A 26,108-nucleotide genomic window follows, 5' to 3' on the forward strand; every position below is an offset into this window, starting at 1 on the left:
ACCTTTGGTACAGGCCTATGTATTACTAAAAATTACTCTACTGAGAGAACCCTATTTAATTGATTAACAAATCCCTATCACCGCTTCCTCCTGATGAGGTTCAGACTTAATCTGTTATATTCTGTGCTGGTGGAATCTCAGGGGTAGTGTAAGGCAAAAGACCTGGGCCCCTGCTGCGGTGACAATTTCTCCACTCAAGATTCTTTGTAATTTATGATGATCTGTGACTATAAGCACTGTATCCGCGAATGTTTTTTATTACCGTTAATAAAAGATAAAGGTTTTGTGAATGTTAGACCTGCACTAGCATATTTGCAGGTGCTGAATAATTCATGGGAATGTTTAAACATTGCTAGTTTCTTAATTGCGGCTGTCAGGAACAAGAAAAAACGGCTTCCCTGGTAATGTGCACATCTGATTCTTACACAGTAACGTTTAGTAATATTTTATCTTGATGTTTTGTGATATATATTTTGTTCTATTGTGATGATCTAGAGTAAGACTTTTTAGATATTTATATTCACAGTGTTTTTATTAGATTTTATTGTGTGTGCTTTTTGGTTTTAGTTGACCAAATAAAGTATTTTGATTGACTGACTGGCATATACATATGATTGCACTTTTTGAAGCACTATCACACTTTCCTCTGTTTTATGTATTTACATATGATTGGAACTTTAAAGCGTTGTTTGATAATTAAGTAGCACTCTTGCACCTTCAATTGCTCTTTGCTCCAGACTAGGATCTAAATTATGGATGAAGAGTGAAGGCGTTTGAGCAGCAGAAAAGTTGTTTTTAAACTGAATTTATTGAATCGTATGCACTTTATTGTTTCTTAGACAAAGCTCAAGGTAGTTTCCTTTTGTCGACACTTCAGTGAATTAGGATAGCATTTTGTGTTTTAAATATGGTGCTAGAAGCATTAAGAACGCTGTTGTATATAATATGGACCGAAGTATGCATTGCTGTTGCACTGTGTATAAACTATGATTGGGTTCAGATTGCTACCAGTGGCTACATTGTTATGATTTGTATAAAAACTGTTTTCTGTCCTTTTATTATAAATCAATTGGTGTACCTTTGTTTTTCTGCTCAATAGAAATAAAGTTAAAAAAGAAAATTAAGAATGCTCCAAAAATAAGTATATCATTGCCCGTATATGATTAACACTCTACTACTTACCAATATATGTTTCTTTCAATTGATGTGTGTTGGACTTGGCCCTTTTTGGCTAAAGTGCCCTAAACTTTTTGCTTTACCCCTACACCTTTTTTCTGACATGGTGTTGCCAACTTAGATGTTTTGGGCACGTTGCCACTGCTGATCAGTGTCAAAGTGCATGTGCTCCCTGTATAAAGTGTGATGGTAATTGGTTGTCCATGATTGGTATGTTTGCCTTACTAGTTAAGTCCCTAGTAAAGTGCACTATGTGTGCCAGGGCTGGTAATGCAACTGCTACTAGGTGGCCTGCAGCACTAATTGAGCCACCCACACCAGTAGCCTTAAAGAGGGAACTCAGGCCTGCCAGTGCAACACTTGTGCGCAGTTTGTTACACTACCATGTTGTCCTGACAAGTGCACCCACTTGCCAGACCTTACCCTTCCCTCTCTAAGCAAATCAGACACCCCTATTGTAGGTCCAAGGTTCCCCCTGGGCATGGTGCACTGCATGTGAAAGGTAGGACATGTACTAAGGTGTGTACCATGTCCTGACAGTGAAATAATATCCATTTCGTTTTTCACTGTGGAAAGGACATCTTGCCCATAGGATAGAATTGGTAGTCTGTGTAATATGTTTTCCAGCCTATCTTCTCAAAGGCTTAAGATGGAGATGTGAAGTTTAGTGTGCCTGAACTCACAATGTAATAACACATCTTTTTTATGAAGGTGGTTTTTGCATTGTGTGTTTAGAAGCCACTCTTTTAGAAGTGGCTGGGTTTTGGTGCGCTAACATTTCTGTGTGTCTCTGCCTGGTTGTGAATTGACTGTCTGGATTTGAAAGTGATAGGATCTGGGGAATGTCTTGACCTAGGGGATGAGGTGAGACAGCAACAGGCTGACCTGCATCTGGAGTGTAGGGGGGGGAGTAGCCCATACAGGTGAAGAGGCCTGGGTTGCTGCCATAAGACAATTGTCCCATCTACCGCTGAGTGATTGAGAATCCAGACCCCCACTAATCAAAGGAAGAAGGTGTCACTGGCAGGGAGGCACCCAGAACTGGTTTGAACAGGGGTCAGTGCCCTCCTGAACACAAATACTTCAAAGACATTTAGGGGTATAACTATGAGAGCTGACACCCCTGAACATTGGAGAAATGGATTGATCAAGATTGAACAAGACTGAAGCTACTTCGTGGTCAAGAGGAACCTTTGCCAAGGAAGAAACAGCTGAAGAGACTGAAGGAAAGGACTGACCTTTTCTGTGTGTTCTCGGGCTGGCCTGTAGTTTGCTGCTTTAACCAAGGATAGGCTAAAAGGGACTTTGCTGTGTGCTGTGTCCCCCTGCTTGAAATGATTGCTGTGTGCTGTTTCCAGAAGTAACGTATCCCCAAGTGCCCGAGGTGAGCTGGCTCCCTGTCGAGGAAACTCAGGAACACAAACATTTCCAGAAGTGTCTCAGTGACGCTGGGTGCATGTGCTTTTTGCAGCCTGAGACCATCGTATGGATTGCCCTGTGATCGTGGGCACCTGGAGTCCAGGAGAGTCTCAGCGACGCTGTGTGCATGTGCTTTTTGCAGCCTGAGACCCTTGTAAGAATTGCCCTGTGATCGTGGGCACCTGGAGTCCAAGTGAGTCTCAGCAACGCTGTGTGTGTGTGCTTTGTGCAGCCTGAGACCTTCGTGAGGATTGCCTTGTTATCGTGCACACCCGGAGTCCAAGTGAGTCTCAGCGATGCTGTGTGCGTGTGCTTTGTGCAGCCTGAGACCTTCAGGAGGATTGCCTTGTTATCGTGCACCCGGAGTTCACGCAAGTCTCAGCGACACTGTGTGCATGTGCTTTGTGCAGCCTGAGACCTTCATGAGGAATACCCTGTGATTGTGTACCCGAAGCTCAAGTGAGTCTCAGCGATGCTGTGAGCGTGTGCCCTGTTGCAGCCCGAGATCTTCGTAGCACAGCTGCCCGGACCAGCAGCCTCAGAGGAGTTGAGCCGCCGGCCCGAGCCCGCCGGTGCTAGAGTGGGACCTCAAACTAACCTCATCAATGAAGGGCCTGAGTCCCACTTTCCGGAATTCACAAAGATTGCATCAGAGGCCCAAGTCGCTGGAAGAGGAGAGGAGAGCGAGGTCGCACCCCCCAGGTAACGTGTGTCAGCGCCTGGGTCCGGGTGCAGGCTCGGAGGGAGACACTCTTGGCCTCTCCCATTCCTGCAGCGCGAGCCTCTGCTTCGGCTCGTATCGCAGCCCGTACTTGCCAAAGTAGTGGCAGTACCGGGGTCGGAGTGCAGAGCTGCACTTTTTGTTTACACCATACCCATTTGGGGGCAACTGTTGACAGAGGCTGACTGCGAGTCAGCACGAGTGGCGGAGAAATCACCAAAGGCACCATGATCGGTGCTGGAGTGTATTATGCATTGCATTATTTCTGCATAGCGAACTACCTGATTGTCGTATTACACATTGCAATATTTCTGCATAACAAACTACCTGATTAGTGAATTACACATTGCACTATTTATGCATAACGAACTACCTGATTAGTGTATTACGCATTGCATTATTTCTGCATAACGAAGTACCTGATTGTTGCGTTACGCATTGCATTATTTTTACATTGCAAAGTGCCTGATTCTAGCATTACGAACTACATAGCATTGAATTAGGACTGCAGTAGAACGTTTAGAAGTGCTCTTTAATATCACCAGACCTTACAAGGACTGGCTGGCCTAACAACTGGCCAGGGGTAATATTACAAATACGCATATGTTGGATTTATATTGTGTGGTCTTATCGTATATCTTTTTATATAAAATTATATTTGTTTTTATTAAACTCTTGTGGAGTCCATTTGTGGTGTCATCATTGGGCTGTTGTGAGCGTGGTTACAAATACCTTACAGTTTTGCCTTGAAGATAAGCCTGGCGTCTCGTGTCAAGCTACCGAGGGGGTGAGCAGGGGCTATCTGAGAAAGTGTCCTTCCTTTCCCTGACGTGGAAACAAGGGTCTCTATTTGGCCTAAGGTACCTACATCAGCCAACCAGGGATCCCAGGTCTAAATATGTGTGTTTGTCTGCTGCATGCTAGGCAAAATACACAAGGGTCCAGGACTTTAAATGGACAGGCACCGTCAGTTACTGAGTACCCGCACTTCTTTAATTTGAAAGGGAGAAAGAGCAGTTGTACTGCTTAGCACTGCCGTAATACATATAAAGGAAGAAAACGGGCACGTCTCAGGTGCAAACAGGTACTCTTAATAGTGAGTACCTGCTCTTTTATATTTCCATTTGAAGCACTGCAAGAGTCAATTCCATATCATCAGAACTACAGAACATGAAGTGTGCCCAAGGCATCATGTGTGCTGATCTTTATTATTACTCACAATGATTGTGAACCCGAATTTGCTTTCGAGTATTAATTAAGGCTGTTTTCTTGGCAGCAAAGGTCCAGGAGGAGATTGACAATGTGATTGGTGAGAACCGTACTCCAACCTTGGAAGACAGAGGGAAGATGCCATTCACCAAAGCTGTGATTGCCGAGATCCAGCGATGCAGTGATACCGTTCCAATGGGAGCTACTCACGCGGTGACACGTGATACTCCATTTAGGGAGTTTGTCTTACCTAAGGTACCTGCCACTTTTATGTATATGTAAAACCTCCTCCCACTCTGCAAAAGCTTGTTTAGGATAATAACAACACATGAACCTTGATTTTGTGGCAATCATGAAAACGTTTGATTTTTGGTTTTGAATCCATCTTTAAATTACCTTCCAACATAAGCAAAATGTATTTGTCTTGCTTCCTGCGTTTTTTGTTGGAGTGGTTACATAATGAAAGCATAGCATCAAACAGGTAAGTCAGCCAGGCAAACGCAATTTTCAATAATCCTTGAATGAATGGAAAAATGGAAAAACAAATGTGCAGGAGCAGAGCTGGGGGGGGCGCTTGTTTAGGTCCCTGGCCCCAGCCCTATGGAACTCTATTCCAATCGCGGCGCGCAGCACACAAGATCATTGGGCAATCAGAGTTCAGATCAAAACCTGACTGTATTCATCCATCTAGCACACCATGTGTGGGCCTGCTGTGCTCTTGTCCCCTGGGCTTTTAGTAACAGATAATATCTGGCTGTCATTCCATCTGGCTAGCAACACTTGTCACCACGGCCACCCGTCCTCGAGCGCTGGGACGCCCCGCTGTTGGGGCAGCCATGCGCTATACAAGCACCTCTAACATAACATAACAGAAGCAACCTATCCAGAAATGCAAATAATATATTGCTGATTTTTATGTAATCCCTCTTAATATAGAAAGAACGAGATTTCACAATAATTTTCCTCAATTGATTCCTGATAACAATTGTAAGCTGCTTTATTATATTGGTCTACAATATATATTCACCTGACTATGGCAAGTTTTCTTTATAGTTTCAAGAGATAGTACTCCGAACACAGTTGCTTTTCCACATGCTTTCCCTTTCCATTACTATGAGTGTTATCTGTTTTCATGTAGCTACTTTGTAAAAGCACTATGTAATTCTTCAGAAACGAGGGGAGACTACCGGTAGATAAACGCAAGCTGTTCATTAGCTGTAACAAAGAACGAGCTGTTAGTAGCGGCACAGTCTGTCTCCAACTCTCCACTAGGGGTGGGCGACAATTTCCGTTCCGCTCCCGGAAATTGCGACAATTCGACATTTCCGCGTTCCGACCGGAACGCGGAAATGCCGAATTGTCGCAATTTCCGGGAGGGAACGGAAATTGTTGCCTGGCCAAGCACTTACAGATATAAATAAAGCAGGTGCCCGAGTTGAAGCTCAAATTCAGTAACGCATTCATCGGCACAATACATTCGGGAGCTAGGTCGAGGCTGGGCAGGTGTGCTGTTCTCCCCATATCTACCGTCAAAAACTAGCTGTGGTCCTTACCTGTCGCGCAATCCCCGTGTAGTTCCTGACACCAGCTGCTCTGATCGGTCTCTGGCCCGCGGCGTCTCTGGCCCACGGCATGTGAACTGCATGGAAGCCCCGCCCCACAAACCAGCGGTGGGCAACGTCTTCCGCCCTTTCCCCCACTACGATGGACAGCTGACTCGAGGGACCCCAGGGACGTCGGCGCCGTGGCTGGCAAGTACGTACACAAACTGTAGCGGGCGGCAGCGGCAGGCCGGAAGCACCAATTTCCGCGATCACGGAAATATCGCGTGATCGCGGAAATTGCTTGCATTCTCGCGAGAATTGGCGGAAGTGCCTTCCGCCAATTCCGCCCACCCCTACTCTCCACTCTCAACTACCCTACGTGTGGAACCATCAAATACCCATGCCAAGGTTCCACCATGAGCTTGAGTCTGCGTGCACTTACATAGATCACAACATGGCTCTTTCCTTTTGCAAAAGTGCTTTTCTTTGATATACATTCAAACAAATATAATGTACAGAAGGTTATACAAATAAATATCTCCTATATACATTAAGTAATTCAAATAGATACACATTACACCTACTACAAAACACCCCACGGTGCCCCTAAAAGAAAGTTACTAGATAACTATTATAATAGTAAAAAACAATAAAGATTTGGAAAATCAAAAACCTAAACAATTGATAGTGATAAAATTAATGTGAGTCAAAAGATCATAAAAATCAAACTTGAAGTATTTTCTAGACTAGACATTACCTCTGAACCTTACAGGTACCTTAATTTAGCTAGTTCTACGTCTCAGACCAAGGTCTTGTTCTGGACTGGCTTAAATAACATTTTGGCCATGTGAACCTGCATCCCCTGAGCTCTTCACTAACCTTGATTCAAGAACCAAAAACCTTTCTTCTTCCAACTTGTTTTTAGCAATCTCCACTCTCACCAAACTTTTACTGTTTCACCATTGACCACCTACTACTTTCACACTACTAACTTTCACCTTCGTGACCATGACAGGAACACCAAACCTGGTTGTCCCTTTAGACACATGTATAGGTTTACACACACTAACCATATCACCAAACTTGAAATTGGAGAGAGGCATTGTTCCATGACACTCGAGCCCTGACGCACAAAGGAGGAAGATGATTTATGGGGCACTACACCGCCCGAAAAGAAATTTATGACCCATGAAAACATTGACACGGGAGGCCATACTTCTTGCTACTTAAAAGTCACATAAGTTTGGAAAGCACAACCCTGATGTAGTCCATAGAGGATGAAATGTGTTGGCTGGACTGACTGGAAAATTTAATGCATTGAAAAATCGATAAAAGTTGGATACTAGATGCATTCTTATGACTCCTGACAACTGAATCTCACTTCTTGCTCATCATTGTTATATTTTTTTAATTGGATTGCCTGAATTTGGGCCGGAAAAAAAACAATATAGTGGACGCTCTTTTTCTAATTGTTGTGGTGTAAATTGAATAGTTGTGGCTTCTAGGCAGCGGGACCATGAAAAGTTGAGCATAGGATCAATGATGTACAACAGTGGTGCCTACACTGCTTTGGCTTATTTTTTTGTATCTTTGAAATTCGATGGCCTAACTCTGTTTCTATCATCAAAATATTTTTTTTGTTTTTGGTGCAGTCTGGAAACTCTTTCCCTGGCATTGTCATCTGACCTTTGTTCCTGTCCATACCTCACCAATGTATTCATCCATGCAGGGCAAAAACATCTGGAATCGCTTTTCCCAGGCAATAATTCGCAAGGAGAGACCCCTGTTGCAACATGAGGAGCAGATTAATCAAACCAAAGCATACTTTTCACTGCATTGGCGATTACACACGTTAGCAATTGCCCATTGGATTCACTCCCCCAACACCGTGTGCATTTTCTCAGCAAGACCATTCATTTAGGGACGGTATAAAGAACTCTCAAGATACTTTATGCCACTCACACCCAGGAGCATTTTCAACTCTTCTGGAACAAACTGGACCCCATTGTTCGAGACCAATGTAGCCAGAAATCCCTCCTTCAGAAAGACTTCTTTCATAAATTCCATAACTACTGTAGATGTCTCCTCACCTACAAACCTCACTTCAGGCCATTTACTGTAGTAGTTCATCATGACTTGGGAAAATCCAGGTGCTGGCTAATGAGTAGAATGGTCCTACGATGTCAATGCCTATTTTTTCCAAAGATCCAGTGGGTAATTCAATGGGACACAAGGGAGGAGTTCTTAATTTCATTGATTTTTCACAGCTGGAACAAATCACACATTCTTTGACTACTTGATCTATTTTGCGGTTCATTGCCAACCACCAGAAATACAACCTCTCACACCTTTTAGTCATTATAGCCCCTAAGTGACCATAATGGGCACCCACAATGATGGTTTGTCTCAAAGCAATAGGAGGAAGAAACTTGTCAGCCTTTAATAGTAGACCATCCTCCAGAGATAGTCCTTCTACTACCTTGACAAAAGTTTTAAAGTCAAAATCAAGTTTTCTCTTCTTTGGCCAACCTGTCTCAATATATTTCATGACCAGGCCAAAAGTGTAATCTTCTTTCAGCACCTTCTGCCAATCCTGCTCCTGAAAAGCTCCAACTAAAGGTAAATAAATTTATGCCACAATGCAATTCTCCCTGTTGTTCCCATAACTAAATTCCTTATCATTCTTGACACAATCTGAAGAACATGATAAAAAATCAGCACAACTATTTTTCACACCAGGAAAGTATTCTAGTGCAAAGTAGAACTGCAACAATTTAGTCGAGAGACATGTGATGCGTGGTGTAAAACCTTTGGAATTCTTTCCACTCAACTCAAGATATATATCACGGGTTTCTGATCGGTCTGAATGACAAAGTTACTAAATATCATGACAGCCCACCAACAGACTAACAATTCCATTTTGATCACATAGTATTATTTGTCCTTCAAAACTCGTAATGCATATCTAATAGTATTTATTTGGGAGTTTTTTTAACTGGCTGAGCACAGCACCCTACCCCAAATTGCTTGCGTCAAAAGTAAGGACACACTGCAGCTCTGGGTTGTAATTATTTAAGACTCTGGGCGAGATCAATTGTTCTTTCACCCACTCAAATACTTCTTGACACTCCTTGCTCCACTCTAACACACCTCCTCTCCTGACCATACTGAACAATGTTTTCAATTTGGTTGCATAATTTTGTACAAAGCTAGAATAAAATTCACATAAGGCAAGTAATGACTTTAAACTCGGCTTACCTACTGGTGGCTTGGCCTGAATAATACTGTTCATTAGGTCAGGTTTCGGTTCAACTCCCTGACGGGCAATTAGGTGTCCCAAATATTACACTTTGTCCATCAGAAAAGCACACTCATCTCTTCTGTGTTAGAAATCTGTTTAACACTTCATTCGGGATCTTGTCATGAGATAGGCTGTATGGGGCATAGATCAAAACATCCTGGAATATAGAAATTCCATTTATATCCTTAAGCATGTTAACCATAACTCCCTTGCATACCGAGGCTGCCGGAGTCAACCCAAACAGCATGCGGCCGTACTGGTGCGTACCAAAAGGGGATAAAACAGCTAAAAGATGCTTAGACTCATCATCCAATTCTATCTGGTGATAGGCTGAAGCTAAATTCAGCTTGGAAAAAACTTTAGCCTCCTTCAATCCTGGCAACAGTTCTGTGATGTTGGGCAACAGATGTGAGTCTACCCATATTTCTCGGTTTAAACAGTGAAGATCCACACACACCCTCACTTCCCCACTGTTTGCGAGCCACTACTAAGCTTTGAGCACCACAGTGAGGATTCAAGTGGTTCAAATTTACCCCTTTTGCATATCATGTCCAGTCCCTTTTCAAAATCATTGGAAATGCTAAATGGCATACTTCTGTGCTTATGCTTGACTGGCCTGGTCACCTCCTTTATAATGATTTTGTGTTTGTATCTCAATATCTTGACCAGCTGACCAGAGAAACATACAGGTACTTGTTCATAATATTTTCTAGCTCTGGTTCATCTCTAATGTTTAATACCTGCTCTTCAGTACCAGGTTTCAAAATAATGCCAAAGAGCCCCTGGTGAAACCAACCCAGAATATTAAGGCCTTTGTTTGCTACATACACTCTGCCTGCTATCCTTCTACCGTCTAACAAATCATCAATGTAACCACAAAGGCCTATGCTGCAGCATTCACAGGACACAGCTTTTCAATTAGGGGAAATAGTATTCTGTTAGGCCACACCTTTTCCAACAGCTCTCTGGTAGACATAGGTATACATGCCCTAGAATCCACCAGCATGTTACCATTTAACTTCCTACTAAAATTTCAACATAAGGATCAATGCATTAACTGTGGTCCTCAATCTTTATGTCATCTGTCTTCACCACTAGACCCATGTCCCTCAAATCTCTTCCAATACTTTCTTCATCATTGAGTACACCTTCATTAGTAATGCATTTCATCCTATACCTGTGACTTTGGCATATCTTGGCAAAATGTCCCCGTTTGTTGCATATCCTACATACCACAATTTTCACTGGACATTGTATTCCATATTTATTATGCATATGATTTCCACAGCAGAAACACACATCCTGCTGGGAGAAATAAGATTTAGGGTTGTCCAGCTGTTTTTTTGTCTTTTTAGAGTTTGTTCACATTTTTGTTCACCACACTCACCTGCTCAGCACTCTTGCAATCCAGTTCCTTTGCTAATACTTGAGAAGTTTGTATACTTTTTGTCATTTTGATTGTTGTCTCTAAAAATGGATTTCTCAGGGATAATATCTGCAAAATACTCAAATTGGCAATCTGCCACCAGCCTTCTGACTGTCGTTATGTATGTATCTACTTCTTCTCCTGCCTGCTGGACTCTTTTGAAAAACCTATGTCTAACAACCACTACGCTGGGTTGAACATCAAACCTATCCTGTAATGTTTGCTCCATATCCTGGTATTCATCCAACTCTTCCTCCCCTACTACTATTTCATCATCAGGAAAATGTTTCAAAAAAGCTCTGCCCTCAATGCCTAACAAGCGTAACATAAGGTATTTTTTCCTTTCTGGTCGAAGGCGTAGAGCTCCAATGGCACCCAAGTATGTCTCAAATCTCTCAAACCATTATTTTCAGGCTACTGGTGGATCATTTGGTGTTTGTAGAAATGGGTTGGAGAGCATACAGCTTGATTTTTTCCCAAACCTGGATTAAACTGAAATAGATTCTGACAGTAAGAAATGTATGGTTTAAGATCAACGTATTTATTTATTTTGAAAGTTTTATAGAGCGCGATCAAGACCCTTGCGGGTATCAGGGCGCTTAACAGTAAATACAGTTTTTTATACATAAATAAAAGGCAAATTGTAACATCTGTACAAAACATGTTGCAGAAGCAAAGTGATCAGGTACATCAGGACGCTATCCCCTTGCATCAGGAAACAGGAAGATGGAATGTCCAAATTGCTTAGATGGTCCATTGTGCTAGTAAGGGTAATGGCAACGCTATAGTAGTTCACAACAAATCTTTGGACCGTACTCAGGTGAATTTGGCCATGAGAATCGATTTTACTTCCTTTTTGAAGGAGACAATAGAGGGGTTAAGTCTGGTTTCGGGTGGTAAAGCATTCCAAATTCTTGGCGCCATCCCTGAGAAGGTACGCTTATATGTTTTTTTCTTGAACTTGAACTGTAGTAGAATTACCCAATTCCCATTTCTTTAGTGACACCCCCTGTATGAAAATAAATACATTTGTACTGGTCAACCACACACACTAGCCTCACGCTGAAGGACTGACACTAGTCATATGGCTGATAGATGAGGAAATGTAATTGTGGTGAAGCTTTTAGTCAATCAAAACATCACAGGAACAGTGTTCCACTGAGTTGCAACAAATATAGTTGGAAGTGTGCCAAGTGCCAGCAAGAATATTCCTTTGTTTAAAATAACCACAACAAGCAATTAATCTGTGCGAATCACAGATGCTGTGACCTTTTTTAATATTAGTCTCAGTAGTGCTGAAATACATGCATGGTGTGGGTGTTAGCAAGTGCCAATTCAATGAGTGAACAGCTGCTCAAGTGATATGCATAACCAAAAGTAAGCTGTGAATGTCACCAAGACCACTCCTTCTTTGCAGCCTGAAACTCCCAGCATAACACTGTGATGTGCCTGGCAGCTGCCACTGACTCTGCAGCACATTACACAGGACTGGACGCTCACTGACAGTTACACTTGCATGCCTCTGGTCCTCTGTTACACTGGATTTCCCTATTCAAAATTCTCGCTCCATGTTCACACTGTGCGTCTCCACGCTACGGTTAAAACTTCTAAATGCGTATCACCACCACAACCGGTGCTGCATTCTAGAGGTCTTTGTCTGCATTCTACCACCTTCACAACGCCCTCTTGGTCTGACTTACTGACCGTAAATCTGTGAAAACGCTGCACAATGCGGAAAGATTGTTCCCCATGCCACGCTATGCAGTCATGCCCGGTACAAAACCTGGGCTTGGACGCCCCCTCAGGAGTCAATTTAAGTCCTTAACCACTCCTTCCGTAGTCCGTGAGTCAGTGTTAATGGTTCGCTTCCACTTGTTGCCAAGAAAAACCTATGGTACTTCACAAACAAAGGAGACTACAAGTAGGTATCTGTAAGCTGTTTATTAGCTATAACAACGAGCTCTTAGTAGCGGTGCTGTCTATCTGCAACTCTCCATTCCTAACCACCTTACATGTGGAACTTTCACATAACAATTCTAAGGTTCCACCAGTAGCGTGAGGCCTCGTGCACAGACATAGATCAATACACTCTCATTTTCTTCTGAAGATTATTTATTGATTTTATCTCAGAGTAAAATTTCTCATACTTTGAGGTCCTCTTCTGAGTCCAGGAAAAGTTGTGCATTCCTTTATAAACTTTCTTAGGACCATTACAAGGCAGTTTTCAGTCCAATTTTACCCTCTACCCTTTGGAGTGGCTTTATTTGGGACACTGGGAATTCTGTGTGGGATTAAAATATTGCTCATTAAGGGATTTTGAGTAAAAACCTGTGTGAATTGTAGTTTCTTCTCCATTTATCATATGGTCTTGAACAGAATTTCTCCCAGAGATATTGACAGCTTATGGCAGCTGAAATCCCAGGGTGAAGACTAGAGATGCAGATCTGCATTGATACATTGGATCACATTATTTTGATGGAGTTGAAAAATCCAGTTATTTGCCATAATGGGATTTCCAAAGAACTGGAGTGCAGATATCACTAGTTTAATTAGATTTGTTGTATAAACTCCTAGATAAGTGTAGACCTTGTCTCGCAGAAACATTCAGAGAAAGTGAGTAATGATTGCTTGGATTCTGTAAGTTGTAACCACTCTACAAGTGTTTTTTCATCTAAAATTCAACATAAGAATAACATGCAGTTTTTCCTGTGAGTACCACAAGGTCATGGTTTGACTGGACTAATTCTGACTCCCTAATGATGACACAAAAGGATAGCACCTCTGAACTGATAATTCAATACACAGTACACCACCACCGCCAGCAGAACCGATAAACCGACAGCCATGGTAAGGTCCATGACCCCCAGCATCCTCTCCTGGAGCCTACACCCACCCCATGCTCTTACGACTGTGTGGCCCAGCAGTCAGTGTTACCACCAAAGCCAGTAGGACACCAGTAACCGACACACGTGGGGAGGACCGCAGCCCCCAGCATCCGCTCTTGGAAGCAACACCCACTAAGTGCTCTTAAGCGCTGCATGTTCCAGCGGTCAGTGTTACTGCCACCACCAACAGGATGCCAGGAACTGGCAGCTTGGGGAGGACAGTGACCCCCGGCATCCTCTCCTGGAGGCCATGCCCACCTTGCGATCTCAGCGCTGCATTGCCCCGGGCATGGGACGCGCTCAGGCAAAGCCCGAGCCAAGGGCGTGCCCTTCCATGCCCATCGCAGCCCAGAGGAGGCTGGGCTAAGCCACTCCCTTGGTTTTCAGGCTTAAGGTGATGGGATTAAAAATTGGATGCCACCACCAAGCACCAATCTAGGTACTGTTGCCCTTGACCTTCTTCCTTTTAATAACATAGCAGGTGAAACAGCCAAAAAGCAGTAGGACTGACACAGTCCCTCTGAAGGGATTACGTCTAATAGGCCTGCCTACTGCCTATCGCAGTTTTGGATGATACTGCTTACCTTTGTAGAATGGGCAAACGGAAGGCCAAGGGCAGTCTAAAATTGGGCTTCTAAGCAAGTTGAAAGGTCTGCAGCGAACTGTGTGGTGAACGATATAGATACCCTAATTGAAGAAGCCTACTAAGTATTCAGAAGAAGCCATTTAAAGCATGCCAGAAAGTGGTAGACATTTTTTTGAAAAGGATCATTCTGAAAAATATCCGGGTAAGCTCCCAGCCCCTAGCGATACTGCTATGTGGTCAGTGCATTCCAGCAACACAAGTAACAGGCAGCAGCTGGAGCCCATCCCCCTCACTTTCTGGAACTGGTCACACAAACCCTAATGTCGAGGTAAGAGTAGCCCTGGATATTGTATGCACAAATCAGTTAGACCCTCTTGTTGCTAGCACTGAAGTTACTGTCAGCAGGAACCCCAGTGAGATCGTAGTTGCCCCCATGAGGCAGAGCCGAAAAGGAGGAAGGGGAATAATTTAACAAAAGCGGACACCAGTACCCTTCATAGTGAATTGAGTGAGCTTAAAAAAACTGTTAATGAATTAACTCTAGAGGTACTTTCTCTGAGAATGACTCTGGGGTCTCTTATAGATCAGCTTAGCAGAAAAAGCTCAATCACAAATAGAGGGAGGCAAATGGGCAATATTACTTACCAGCAGAGTAATGATTGGGTGGACAAGGGTGATGGAAATAGTAGCTCAGGGATTGTTCCACAATCTATGATTTTAGCCCCCCGAAAACAACAGAAATTCACATATCCACCTTCGGCATTTAAAAAAACAAATGCCCCAGGCCCTAATTGAGGGGAGGCTGCAGGGAAGAGCACTACATTCTGTAATCCATACGAAGGTCAGCAGAATCAGGGCAGATTTTGCAATCAAGGTGGGATGCAAGGGAAAATACGGTCTGGGGGTAGGACTCCCCACTGCAAAGGCTCCGATAGGGGTGCCAGGTTTGAATCAATTTCACGAAAGTTCCCACACTGATGGTGAAATCCCCAGGTCGTGGAGGAGGGCCAGTTACTGCAGCCCCTTGAAATTGTCTAGCGGGGCTAGAAATAGAGTGTTCATGCCAAGTGTACCTAAACTGACATGTGCTTCAGGAGAAAAAAATGTTTTTATCAATAAAATCATCCACTGGATAAGAGAGGTGAGGCAATGTCGTTAGATCATAAGATCAAACATAATAACTGTAACACGCTGCTCTATAGAGAAGGGATCAGATTACATCAAACTCGATCTAGCTGGCCGGGATATAGCGGATGGTCTAGTCAAGGTGGACCTGCGTACCTCACCACCTAAGGATTCTCTGATCCAGTTTTCATATTCCCTACCAAACCATATCTTGGAAACCGATCTAAAGTATGGGAGACAAACAGATAATACCCACGATAAAACTCTCCAGGGTCAGGCAGACCCTGCTAATAAGCACACTTGACATTCACAGGGACTGCTTCCCGACTGTGTCACAAAGAATTCACTAAAGGAAGGCTATTATTCTTTTACACCAACTGAGTTAGTACAGCCAGCTTGGTTAAATATGAATAGTGACGCGGAGGGGCAGTCTCATACCTTAATGATCACATCACCGACTACCACAACTTGTTTGTTTGACTAGCCAAGAGGAAAGGCAAACTCCCTCAAACCCTGAGCCTACTTAGAAACCCAGACTATTGTCCTGGAATCTAGCCGGTCTCAGATCTAAGATTGTCGGTGAAGCGTGGGGGAAGTTTGTGGATAGTTATGACATATATCTTTTTCCACAAGACTTGGGCCACTGATAACGTTTTGGTTTTACTAATTGTAGTGTTGAAGCTGTACCATACAAAAAGGGTCGTCCATCAGGTGGTCTTATCATCTGGACCAAAATTAACCTTGGGGTCTTCATTATAAAGTATGATATAAAATCCACTAATTGAGTGGCCTTGAGCATCCAAGGAATCACTACCAACAGGTCAGTGCTCCTGGTAAACATCTACAACAGATTTCCCTCCCAACATCATGACTCCCCCACAATTCTGTCCTAGATGAGTTCTTGGAAAGGGAAGGGCATCACATAACATAGTTCTTGCGGGGAACTTTAACACAACCTTTGAGCCCCTTGAAGTAACTATGAATGTCACCGACGAAGAGGATGTCGAATCGGGCCTCCCACATCTAAGTGAGGTAAAGCAAGCTAAGAACGTGAAGTTAGCATCTCAAGTTGACTCTCTAACCCTTAAATATGGGCTGAGGGCCAGTAATGGGTGTTCTAACTCTTACCAAGAGCCCGGCCATGCATACAAACAAGCTAATTGCCAAACAAGGATCGATTGTATCCTGGTCAATGTACTCCTTTGGTGCAAGCTGGTGGATATGTGTGTAACTGAGAAACTGGATAGTGATCATGACTCCAAAACCTTAAAATTATTTAAAGTGTGCAATTCCTACCTGCCATGCCGAGAGAGTATTTTATCCACTCCAAGTGTCCTTAGCAATAACAGAAGTAGGGTTAAATGGCAAGCGATTGAGTGTAGCGCTGACACCTTGGCACAAATGTACAACATAGTAGCCTTCTCTATGGTTGACCTGGGATCTGAGCTGCAATCTCTGATATATATATTTACGAACCTATTAAGTAATCTTAAACAGTTTTTTAATAAGGAAGGCAGGGGCAAGAAAATGGCCAGAAACAAGAACGAGTGGTTTGACAAGTCCTGTAAGCAAGCTTTAAAATCTTTGATGGGGGCCATCAAAACTGGCCTAGGAACTATAGTATCCACAAAAAGGAAAGAATATAAAATTGCCCAAATTAAGGCAAAAAGAAACTGGTACAAAGGCTTCTGGAGAGATTTATTAGTTTTGGTGCAAGCCAAAAATAGCAAACAACTCTGGCACTTGATATCCAAAGGGTCAAAAAAATGTATTCGAAGAAGAAAATGTTCATATACTGTCACAAGTTTGAGAAGACCACTTTGGTCAAATCTATGCTGGACCAAAGGATACTAGTCAAGCACCCAGTACATACCCTGCTGTAGAATTGGAAATAGATCAACATATCTTTACCATAGAAGAAACTCAGAGAGTAATAGTTACTCTGCAACTGGGTAAAGCACCAGGTCTCAATAAAATCCCGGGTGACCTCTATCTCTCTGAATCCAAAATTTGGGGTGTGATCTTAAATCACACCTTCAATGCTATTTTGAAGGGAGCAGAAATTCTGGATTCCTGGTTAGATGCAGAAATGGTGCCTGCATTTAAAAAAGGGAATAAAAGTAATCCAGCGAACTTTGTGCCCATCAGCCTCATCGATATAGCACAAAAAATATTCTTCCGGCATCTGCTGGAGAAACTCCTAGATTGGATGAGGGATGGGACTATTCTGTCATCTCTGCAGGCATGATTTAGAGGTAACACAAGCACCATAAACCAACTGTTTCATTTTTTACTGATCCTGTGGAAATATGTAACAATCAAAAAGTATAACTTACATGTGATGTTTGTGGACCTCTGTGCCGCATTTGATCTAGTCCCCTGGGAAAAACTTTGGGCAGCCCTAAATAAAATTGGGATCCTGAGCAATCTATTGCAGATCATCATGAGACTCCACAAGAACAACTATGCACAAGTCAGGTGGGGGAGTGAGGGGGGGCTGACCGGCCAGATCAGGGTAAACAGAGGAGTGTGCCAAAGTTGTGTCCTTGTGCCGACTCTGTTCACCCTCTACATCAATGGTCTGATTAATTCGCTAACAGACTGCAGAGGTGGCCCTCACAAGCTTGCAGGACAAGCAGTGCCTGTGCTAATATTCGCAGACAACACCCTGCTCATTTCCAGAACACAGTTGAGGCTCCAAAATATAGTGGATCGGTTTAGTACAGCCTGCAAGGAACTCGGATTAGAAATCAATACTTCGAAAACCAAATTTATGGCATTCAATCAACACAAGTCTTTTAGGGGGAGAATAAGGGTAGGCTCCACCATATTAGAGGAGGTGACTCAACTGGAGTACCTGGGGGTAAGGCTGACCAGTACACAATCATGGGCCCCCAAATTGTAAAAAGCCAGCTCTCACTTCAACATGTAGGCATTGCCCTAGTAAAATTAAATTAAGAAAGTCAATTTACAGACCACTGGCATAAAGTAACCCAAGTGTATCTAGCTCAGGGCATCGGAGTCACATTTTATGCGGCTGAGCTTTGGGGTCACAAAAATGTTGGTTCCATAGAAAAAACACTGAAAACTCATTTGTGAGATGAGTTCTGTAGCTCCCTCAGAATGCCCCTTTGACACCGATGCATCTGGACCTGGGGCTAAATGCGATGGCTTTGCAATTTGGGCTGGACTGTTCCCATGAGGTCAAGACTGATTTACATATGTTGGGTCTAAACTGGGGTGGCATGGTGAGCAAAAGAATAATGGATTTAACCCAGATCTCTTGACTGGGGGTGAATGTTTGATTTGCTCTGCATTCCACCCATCATCTGTGTGTCTTACACTTTATAGAAAGGGCATGTTCCTGAGCCTTGGCAATGTCAGTCTTATTTTTAAAGAAACAAGGAGATGGCTAAGTAAAACAAGCATTGGAAATGCATCGGTTTTGCCTATGTGATGAATAATTAGATTATTTTACAATCACCGGGACAAAGGAAAGAGCTCCCTGACAAGTAGAACAGGAGTGGAGAGGCTGCGGTGCAGTGGCCTGAGTTGCTGACTCAAGAGCTGGGGATACCGGTTTGCGTCCCAGGGGTGCAACATCCCGTGATTCTGGGCAAATCACTCAATGTCTCCGGGTGATAAGTTGTGCTACATAAATCTGCTGAAAGACGAAAAAACAGAAAGAAGCAAAACTTTATGAAAAAATTGTTCCACCAAAGCTGATGTTAACAGTATTTCGACTACGGGAAACTGATAAGAGGAGCAGACGAGTAACAAGCATTGGTTAATGCATGAAAATATGCCTCAGCCACAGAAATGAGGAAAAGTAAGAGGCAATCACAAGAACCAATGAAAAGTCAGGAAAGAGAGGCGGCGTGATGTAAGCCCCTTTTAAGTTTATATTAAAAACAATAGATTTTGCAACCAAAGCGGAAGCACTGTGCAGGCAAAACCTAAAAGTGAGTCACCTCTAAAGAAACATTGCCCATAGACTTGTCTTCCAGTTTACTGATTAACTTCATGGCCTCAAAGGTCAACTGGTATTCCACCATTCGTCCTCTCCGGTCAGCCTATTAGGCTTTTTTTGGCTGTCCTAATTCAGGTGTTACGATTTGAAAGCAGTATTTCCCTGTGAAGACATTAAAACGCTGGAACTCTATTCCTCAAACCATGGGCCATGAGTTCTGTTTTCCAAACTTTGGAAAACTTCTAAAGGCATGGGGGCAGATTTACAAGCCCCTTGCAACACTTTTATGCCACCATTGCATAACTTTTGTGAGGCAGCGGCATTGTAAACAATGCACACGTTGCAACACATTCACAACATGACGCATCTAGGGAGATGCATCACATTGTAAAGCCCTGTCTCACATTATACCTGCATCAGGTATAATGTATGCAGGGTACCGACACAAGAAAGCTTCGTAAAAGTGACACAGTAAAATCTACAAGATTTCACTGCATCACTTCAACGACGCCACTGCGTCAAAACCTTATGCTTGCTTGAAGCAAGCATAAGGAATGATGCAGCACATTAGGAATAGGCATTCCTTAGCATTGCTGGAGTTGCATTGTGCTTGCGACACGACTCCAGCAATGCGTTACCGGTACACCAACAGATGTGTGACGCACCTGTCAATCCGTGCACCATGGTGCACCGCATTGTACATGTGGCGCATCCATGGTGGCGCAAAGGTTTTTTTGCATGACCCAATTGACCTTACGCAGCTCTGATCAAATACAGAGATGTGTTAGTTCTTGTAAATCTGCCCCATGGTTTTCACGCAGCAAACCTTTTTTGATAGTGCCAATTGTTGGTTGTCTATTTTTATTGCCTATTACATTATGGAATATGAAAGCTTTGCAAATTCCTAAAACATAACAGTCTTGCAAGTAAGAGTTGTCTTATAGGTTTTGAATCTCAAGCATAAATCTCCTAGCATATTTTGGTGGAATCAAGCATGAGCTGGGGCCAGAAGGATTTTCTTTGACTAGAATCACCCCCTATGGGTGTGGATGGCTGTACACATCTGTGCAGTATTCTTGCACATTTAATGTAAGCCTTAAAGAAGTTAGATAGTGAGATTGTGATATGGCCCTAAACATATGGACACTTATCATGTCTGAAAATTCTTAGGAATATTGATATCCAGTATTTTATTTTGTTTTCATTGTTTTATTGTTTGAAACAAGTGTGTCTATTTTACTCAAAACCTCACTGACTCCTTGTTGAATCTGAATCTAAGAAGATACTTAAAACAGAAGGGAAAAGCAAGCAGACTTTTTTTCATCAAGAGATGCAGCCGAGCTGACAGTGGGGTTTGTTAGTAATTCTAATCTCGTTTTGGTGCCTCTCTCGGATAGCATAACTGTTGTTAGGTGAATAACTTGAGTATATCGTAATTAAAAACAAAGGAGACTACATTTGATTGGACAAACAAGACTTTTTTTTGTGTATTTGACGTGTAGTGGGAGCTGAGCCCTTCTCTGAGGGTCACGCGTCATATTCGCCACCATGGCGCAAAATTGAGATGTCACATACGTTCCGGAAGCAGAGATATATGGTCCCCGAGGTACTTAGGAATGTTGCTAATTTTACCAATCAAGGGTACTGAGGCACATAGAAAAAAAGTGATGTGGCAGGATTCAGTGTAAAAGTGAGATACCCTGGTTTCTTAACTGGCAAATTATTCAACAGGCCTGAAGCAGCTGAGTGTTCAAAAAGGGAGTCTGACTGGCTGCATGACTTGCATCTGGGATCTAGGGCCTTTCACCTCTGTACAGCTCATATTAATGCAACCACACCATTCTGATCCAAAGCCAATACCATCTACATATATTTTAGTAGCAACCTGTGTGAGTCCTATGGACACACAATTATGCAATTCCAAATCCTAGGACCTAGTTTAATGTGCCCTCACACAAGTAGCAGTCAAGCTACCATACAATACCCAGGAATTGAACCAGTTGCGGGATTTTAGCAAACCTTTCAGTTTTAATTCACAGAGGCAAGCAATGTGATTAGTTCTGAAGGACTTTGGTCTCCTATGCTCTCAAAGCCTTCATCCTTTGTGAACCAAAAATGGCTTTCTTAATTTACAATATTAGACTGGTGCGACATCGCGTACAGTGTTCAAGCCACACAGCCACACAAGCATGCGTTATAGCATCCAACAGCGTGTATTTCAAGTAAACCATCGTAGTCCATAGTAATCCATGCTTATCCAAAATTATTCCACATTAATCTTAAATTCACGATGGAGGCAATGAGATTCCAAACTTCAAATGCAGAATAAATGCCCATCCAGGCCTTTTATTATGGCACGTTAGAATCCACTTTTGTCCTACGTTACCATTCAAGTATTCTCCCAATGCATGTCTGGCAATACGCCCTTCTTCAGGGGTAACTGTAGTATGAAAACAAACCATCAGCGTTCTCGAATAATTTGATGGTAATCAAAAATATATTCAAGTGAATTTCCCAAAAAACCTTAAACTCCGTGATGTGAATGCACCAAGACTCAACTGCAAATGCACCAATTCTAACGTCTGTGCTCTGTTATAACTGTAAATTTGCCAAAACTAGGAAAAATATTTAATCTCAAACATGAAGAGTGTGACTTTTGTGTAAGGTCTCCCATGCTAGGCCTTGTTCATGCAAACTAAAAAAGTATCCAGAAGTACACTTACAAAACAATAAATAGGATCCACTCATCCAACATCTCAGCGCCGTGATCAGCACCGTGACTCCTTCAGCTAATGATCCCGACTGTGCTCCAACGAGACTCATACTTATTCTTTGGGCTCCTGTGCTCTCAAATCCTTCATCCTTTGAGAACCGAAAATGGCGTTCTTTACTTACAAACATAACTGAAGGAGCTTAGTTTGCGGCATGCATTGTGTAAGAAACCTCATGCACTGTGGTCTAAGAATTTCAAACTGACGGACAGAGACCTCTGGGGTGGGCCTTACTTTTCTTGGAGAAGGAGCATTTATAATACCTCGGGGGAACAGGGACAAATAGCATGCTCAAAACAGTGTTAGGTTTTTGATGAAATAAAACAGAGTGGCACATTGGCGCTCTGTAAAGGGTCATCAGTAACGACTTTTGTCACTTCTATCCTGGATCAGAGTAGTTGTTAAGGCGGGGCTAGGGATAGACACTCCATATCCATGTCCCTGTTCCATATATCTGATAAATCAATCAATCAATCAATCACTGCATTTGTAAAGCGTGCTACATACCCGAGAGGGTCTCAAGGCGCTGGGGAGGGGGGGATGCTACTGGTCGAAGAGCCAGGTCTTGAGGAGTGTTCTGAAGGCCAGCAGGTCCTGTGTCTGTCGTAGGATGGTGGGGAGAGTGTTCCAGGTCTTGGCGGCGAGGTAGGAGAAGGATCTGCTGCCGGCGGTGGTTTTTCGGATGCGAGGGACTGTGGCGAGGGTGAGGTTGGCTGAGCGGAGGCTTCATGTGGGGGTTTGGAAGCTGAGTTGGTTGTTGAGGTAGGTGGGTCCGGTGTTGTGCAGTGCTTTGTGTGCGTGGATCAGGAGCTTGAAGGTGATCCTTTTGTTGACGGAGAGCCAGTGCAGGCCTCTCAGTGTGATGTGGCTGCGGCGGGGGACGTCGAGGATGAGTCGGGCCGAGGCGTTCTGGATGCGTTGGAGTCGTCTCAGGAGCTTGTTTGTAGTTCCTGAGTAGAGGGCGTTCCCGTAGTTGAGTCTGTTGGTGATGAGGGCCTGGGTAACGGTTTTTCTCATGTCGAGGGGGATCCATTTGAAGATCCTGCGGAGCATACGGAGGGTGTTGAAGCAGGACGCGGAGACGGCGTTGACTTGCCTGGTCATGGAGAGAGTGGAGTCGAAGATGACCCCCAGGTTGCGTGCATGGTCCATGGGTTCCGGGACTGTGCCTAGTGACGTGGGCCACCAAGAGTCGTCCCAGGCTGATGGGGTGAGTCCGAGAATGAGGACCTCCTTCTTGTCTGAGTTCAGCTTCAGGATAAAGGATAAAGGATAAAGGATCACATGGTGGCTGCGAATAAAATGTTGGCGCTCATGTATTTGATTGCATTTTTAAAAGAAAAAGACAAACGTAACTGCAATGTTTGATATGTTAAATATGTTCAGGGATGCATCCCAGGCTGATGGGGTGAGTCCGAGAATGAGGACCTCCTTCTTGTCTGAGTTCAGCTTCAGGATAAAGGATAAAGGATAAAGGATCACATGGTGGCTGCGAATAAAATGTTGGCGCTCATGTATTTGATTGCATTTTTAAAAGAAAAAGACAAACGTAACTGCAATGTTTGATATGTTAAATATGTTCAGGGATGCATTTTTTATGGTACTATGGTTGCCATTCTGGGATTGGAGTACTCACATGATTAATTTTAATACGCACAGGGTGGTGCAGCATCAAAATGTTGGAACATCACTAGTTAGGTTGCTATGAGATGTTGAGTAATCTCTTCCACCTCAATCTGCTCAAAATTAGATGCACTTGTAAGGTCAAGCTGTGAGAACTCGCCATCCCCGTATTATCTTTCTAATGAAATGGACACCTTCTGACATGTGAATGTGTCAGCAGTAAACACGCCCCATTCTTTTCATAAGAGGAACTATGCAACTTGGCAGTTTTGAGGAGAGCACGCCCTCCCACCCTCTTCCCAAAATCAGTCTCTTGCTTTACTGTGACAAAAACTGCAGGTGCTATTCTGTAGGTGCAGGCAGTGGTACAGAGAAGGCAGTTCGCAGGAAATGAAAAGGGGAGAAACACCGAGTAGCCATGATTAATGACAGCGGGCTAGAGGAGAGCCCGGATGAATCACCCCCCATCAGTCACCGCTCCTCCCATGGCCCTCTGCGTATAGGCCCATAAAAAACATGCCGTGTCTGCTTCAGACTGAAATAGCAGCTGTACCATAGGAAACAAATATCGCGATAGTTGAGAGGATGTAGTGCAGCTGCGAGAGCTGCTGACTTGAGAGCTGGAGATCCCAGTTCAAGTCTCAGGGCACACAATTCTGTGATTCTGGAAAAATCACGGAATCTCTCAGGTGATATGTTGCGCTATATAATTCTGCTGCAAGATGCAAAAGCAGAAAGAAGCAAAACTTTATGAAGAAATAGTTCCACCAAAGTGGATGCTAACAGTATTTCAGCTATGGGAAACTGATAACAGAAGCAGACAAGGGACAAGCATTTAAGAAAATGCAGGAAAATATGAAACAGTCAATAGAAATGTAGAAATGGAGGAAAAGTAAGTGTCGAGCACAGGAACCAATGAAAAGCCAGGAAATAGAGGGGTCGGTATGTAAGTCCCTTTAAGTTTATATGCAAAACAATTGATTTCACAAGCACAGCGCAAGCGCTGTGCAGGCGAAACTTAAAAAACTGTGCCTGTTAAAAAGATGGGCATTTACATAATCCGTATGGTGTAGTATCAGAATTGTGTAATAAAAGTATCTTCTGACAGAAAAATGGTGTCTTATTTCCTCGTAAACATTGTTCAGAAAAAGATTACCCACTGTAGTTAATAATGGGAAATCTACCCATTAGGACATTTTAATTAACTATATTTAGGGCACAATATTTCTGTTAAATTATATTTGTTCAGCATTCTGTCCATCAATAGTTCTTTTTGCATTTGTCACCCCGAGTGGGACGGGTATGCTCAGACGTGAGTCCCGTGCTCTCCATGCCACTGGAATCAAGATATCCTGGCTGAAGAGGGGTGAAACCCCGAAACCGGTCCTAGGATGCTTGTTTCCAGTCTAGGGAGGACCTGGCCTGGCAGTTCGGGCTGGACTGTTCCCATTGGACAAAGGGTCAAGACTGATTTGCATATGGCTGGGTCCAAACTGGAATGGCATGGTGAGCAAAAAAACAATGGATTTAGGCCCAGATCTCTGTACTGGGGTGAATGTATGATATTGTTCTGCATTTTGTCCATCAATAGTTCTTTTTGCATTTGTCACCCCGTGTGGGACGGGTATGCTCAGACGTGAGTCTCGTGCTCTTCATGCCACTAGAATCAAGATATCCTGGCTGAAGAGGGGTGAAACCCCGAAACCTGTCCTAGGATGCTTGTTTCCAGTCCAGGGAGGACCTGGCCTGGCAGTTCGGGCTGGACTATTCCCATTGGACACAGGGTCAAGACTGATTTGCATATGGCTGGGTCCAAACTGGAAATGCATGGTGAGCAAAAAAACGATGGATTTAGGCCCAGATCTCTGTACTGGGGTGAATGTATGACATTGTTCTGCATTCTGTCCATCAATAGTTCTTTTAGCAAATTATATTTTTACCAATCATATTGTAATGAGCCAAATGGTTTTGATGGTTATGAGAGCACCAAATACCTTATATCAAACTCAGAGAAAACTTGGCAAAATATTCTATACAGCTAGAATACCGACATCATTCATTCATTTGCAATTTAGATATGACTTTTCTTTCTGTTGCAAGATGAGGTAATTCAGATATTTTTCGAGGGAAGTAAGGTCAAGAAGTATTGACTCTCTTTTCAAAATGTCACAAGGTCCTCCAAAGAGATAAATACATTTCAGCTGACCTTGTGGAACATACAGGTAAGAAGGTGCAGATGAGCTCGCCATCCCCAAGGTGCGTGTTTCTTCTGTAAAACAAAAAAACCTAATGTGATTAGAGTGCTCTTCCAGTGCTTTGGAGTTATTTCTGTTTCTTGTTATGTTACTTATG

General features: G+C 43.2%; 1 protein-coding gene across 1 annotated transcript in view; it reads left to right on the plus strand.

The window, feature by feature from the left end:
• The window catches only part of LOC146798077 (cytochrome P450 2G1-like), a 724,892-nt gene that overhangs the window by 638,453 nt on the left and 60,331 nt on the right, over positions 1-26,108 (plus strand). The window contains exon 7 of the mRNA XM_085625293.1: positions 4,593-4,780. Within this exon, the coding sequence (XP_085481419.1) occupies positions 4,593-4,780 (188 nt within the window). The remainder of the gene's footprint in view (positions 1-4,592; positions 4,781-26,108) is intronic.

Source organism: Triturus cristatus, chromosome 9, assembly GCF_964204655.1.
Source record: "Triturus cristatus chromosome 9, aTriCri1.1, whole genome shotgun sequence".
Lineage (NCBI taxonomy): Eukaryota > Metazoa > Chordata > Amphibia > Caudata > Salamandridae > Triturus > Triturus cristatus.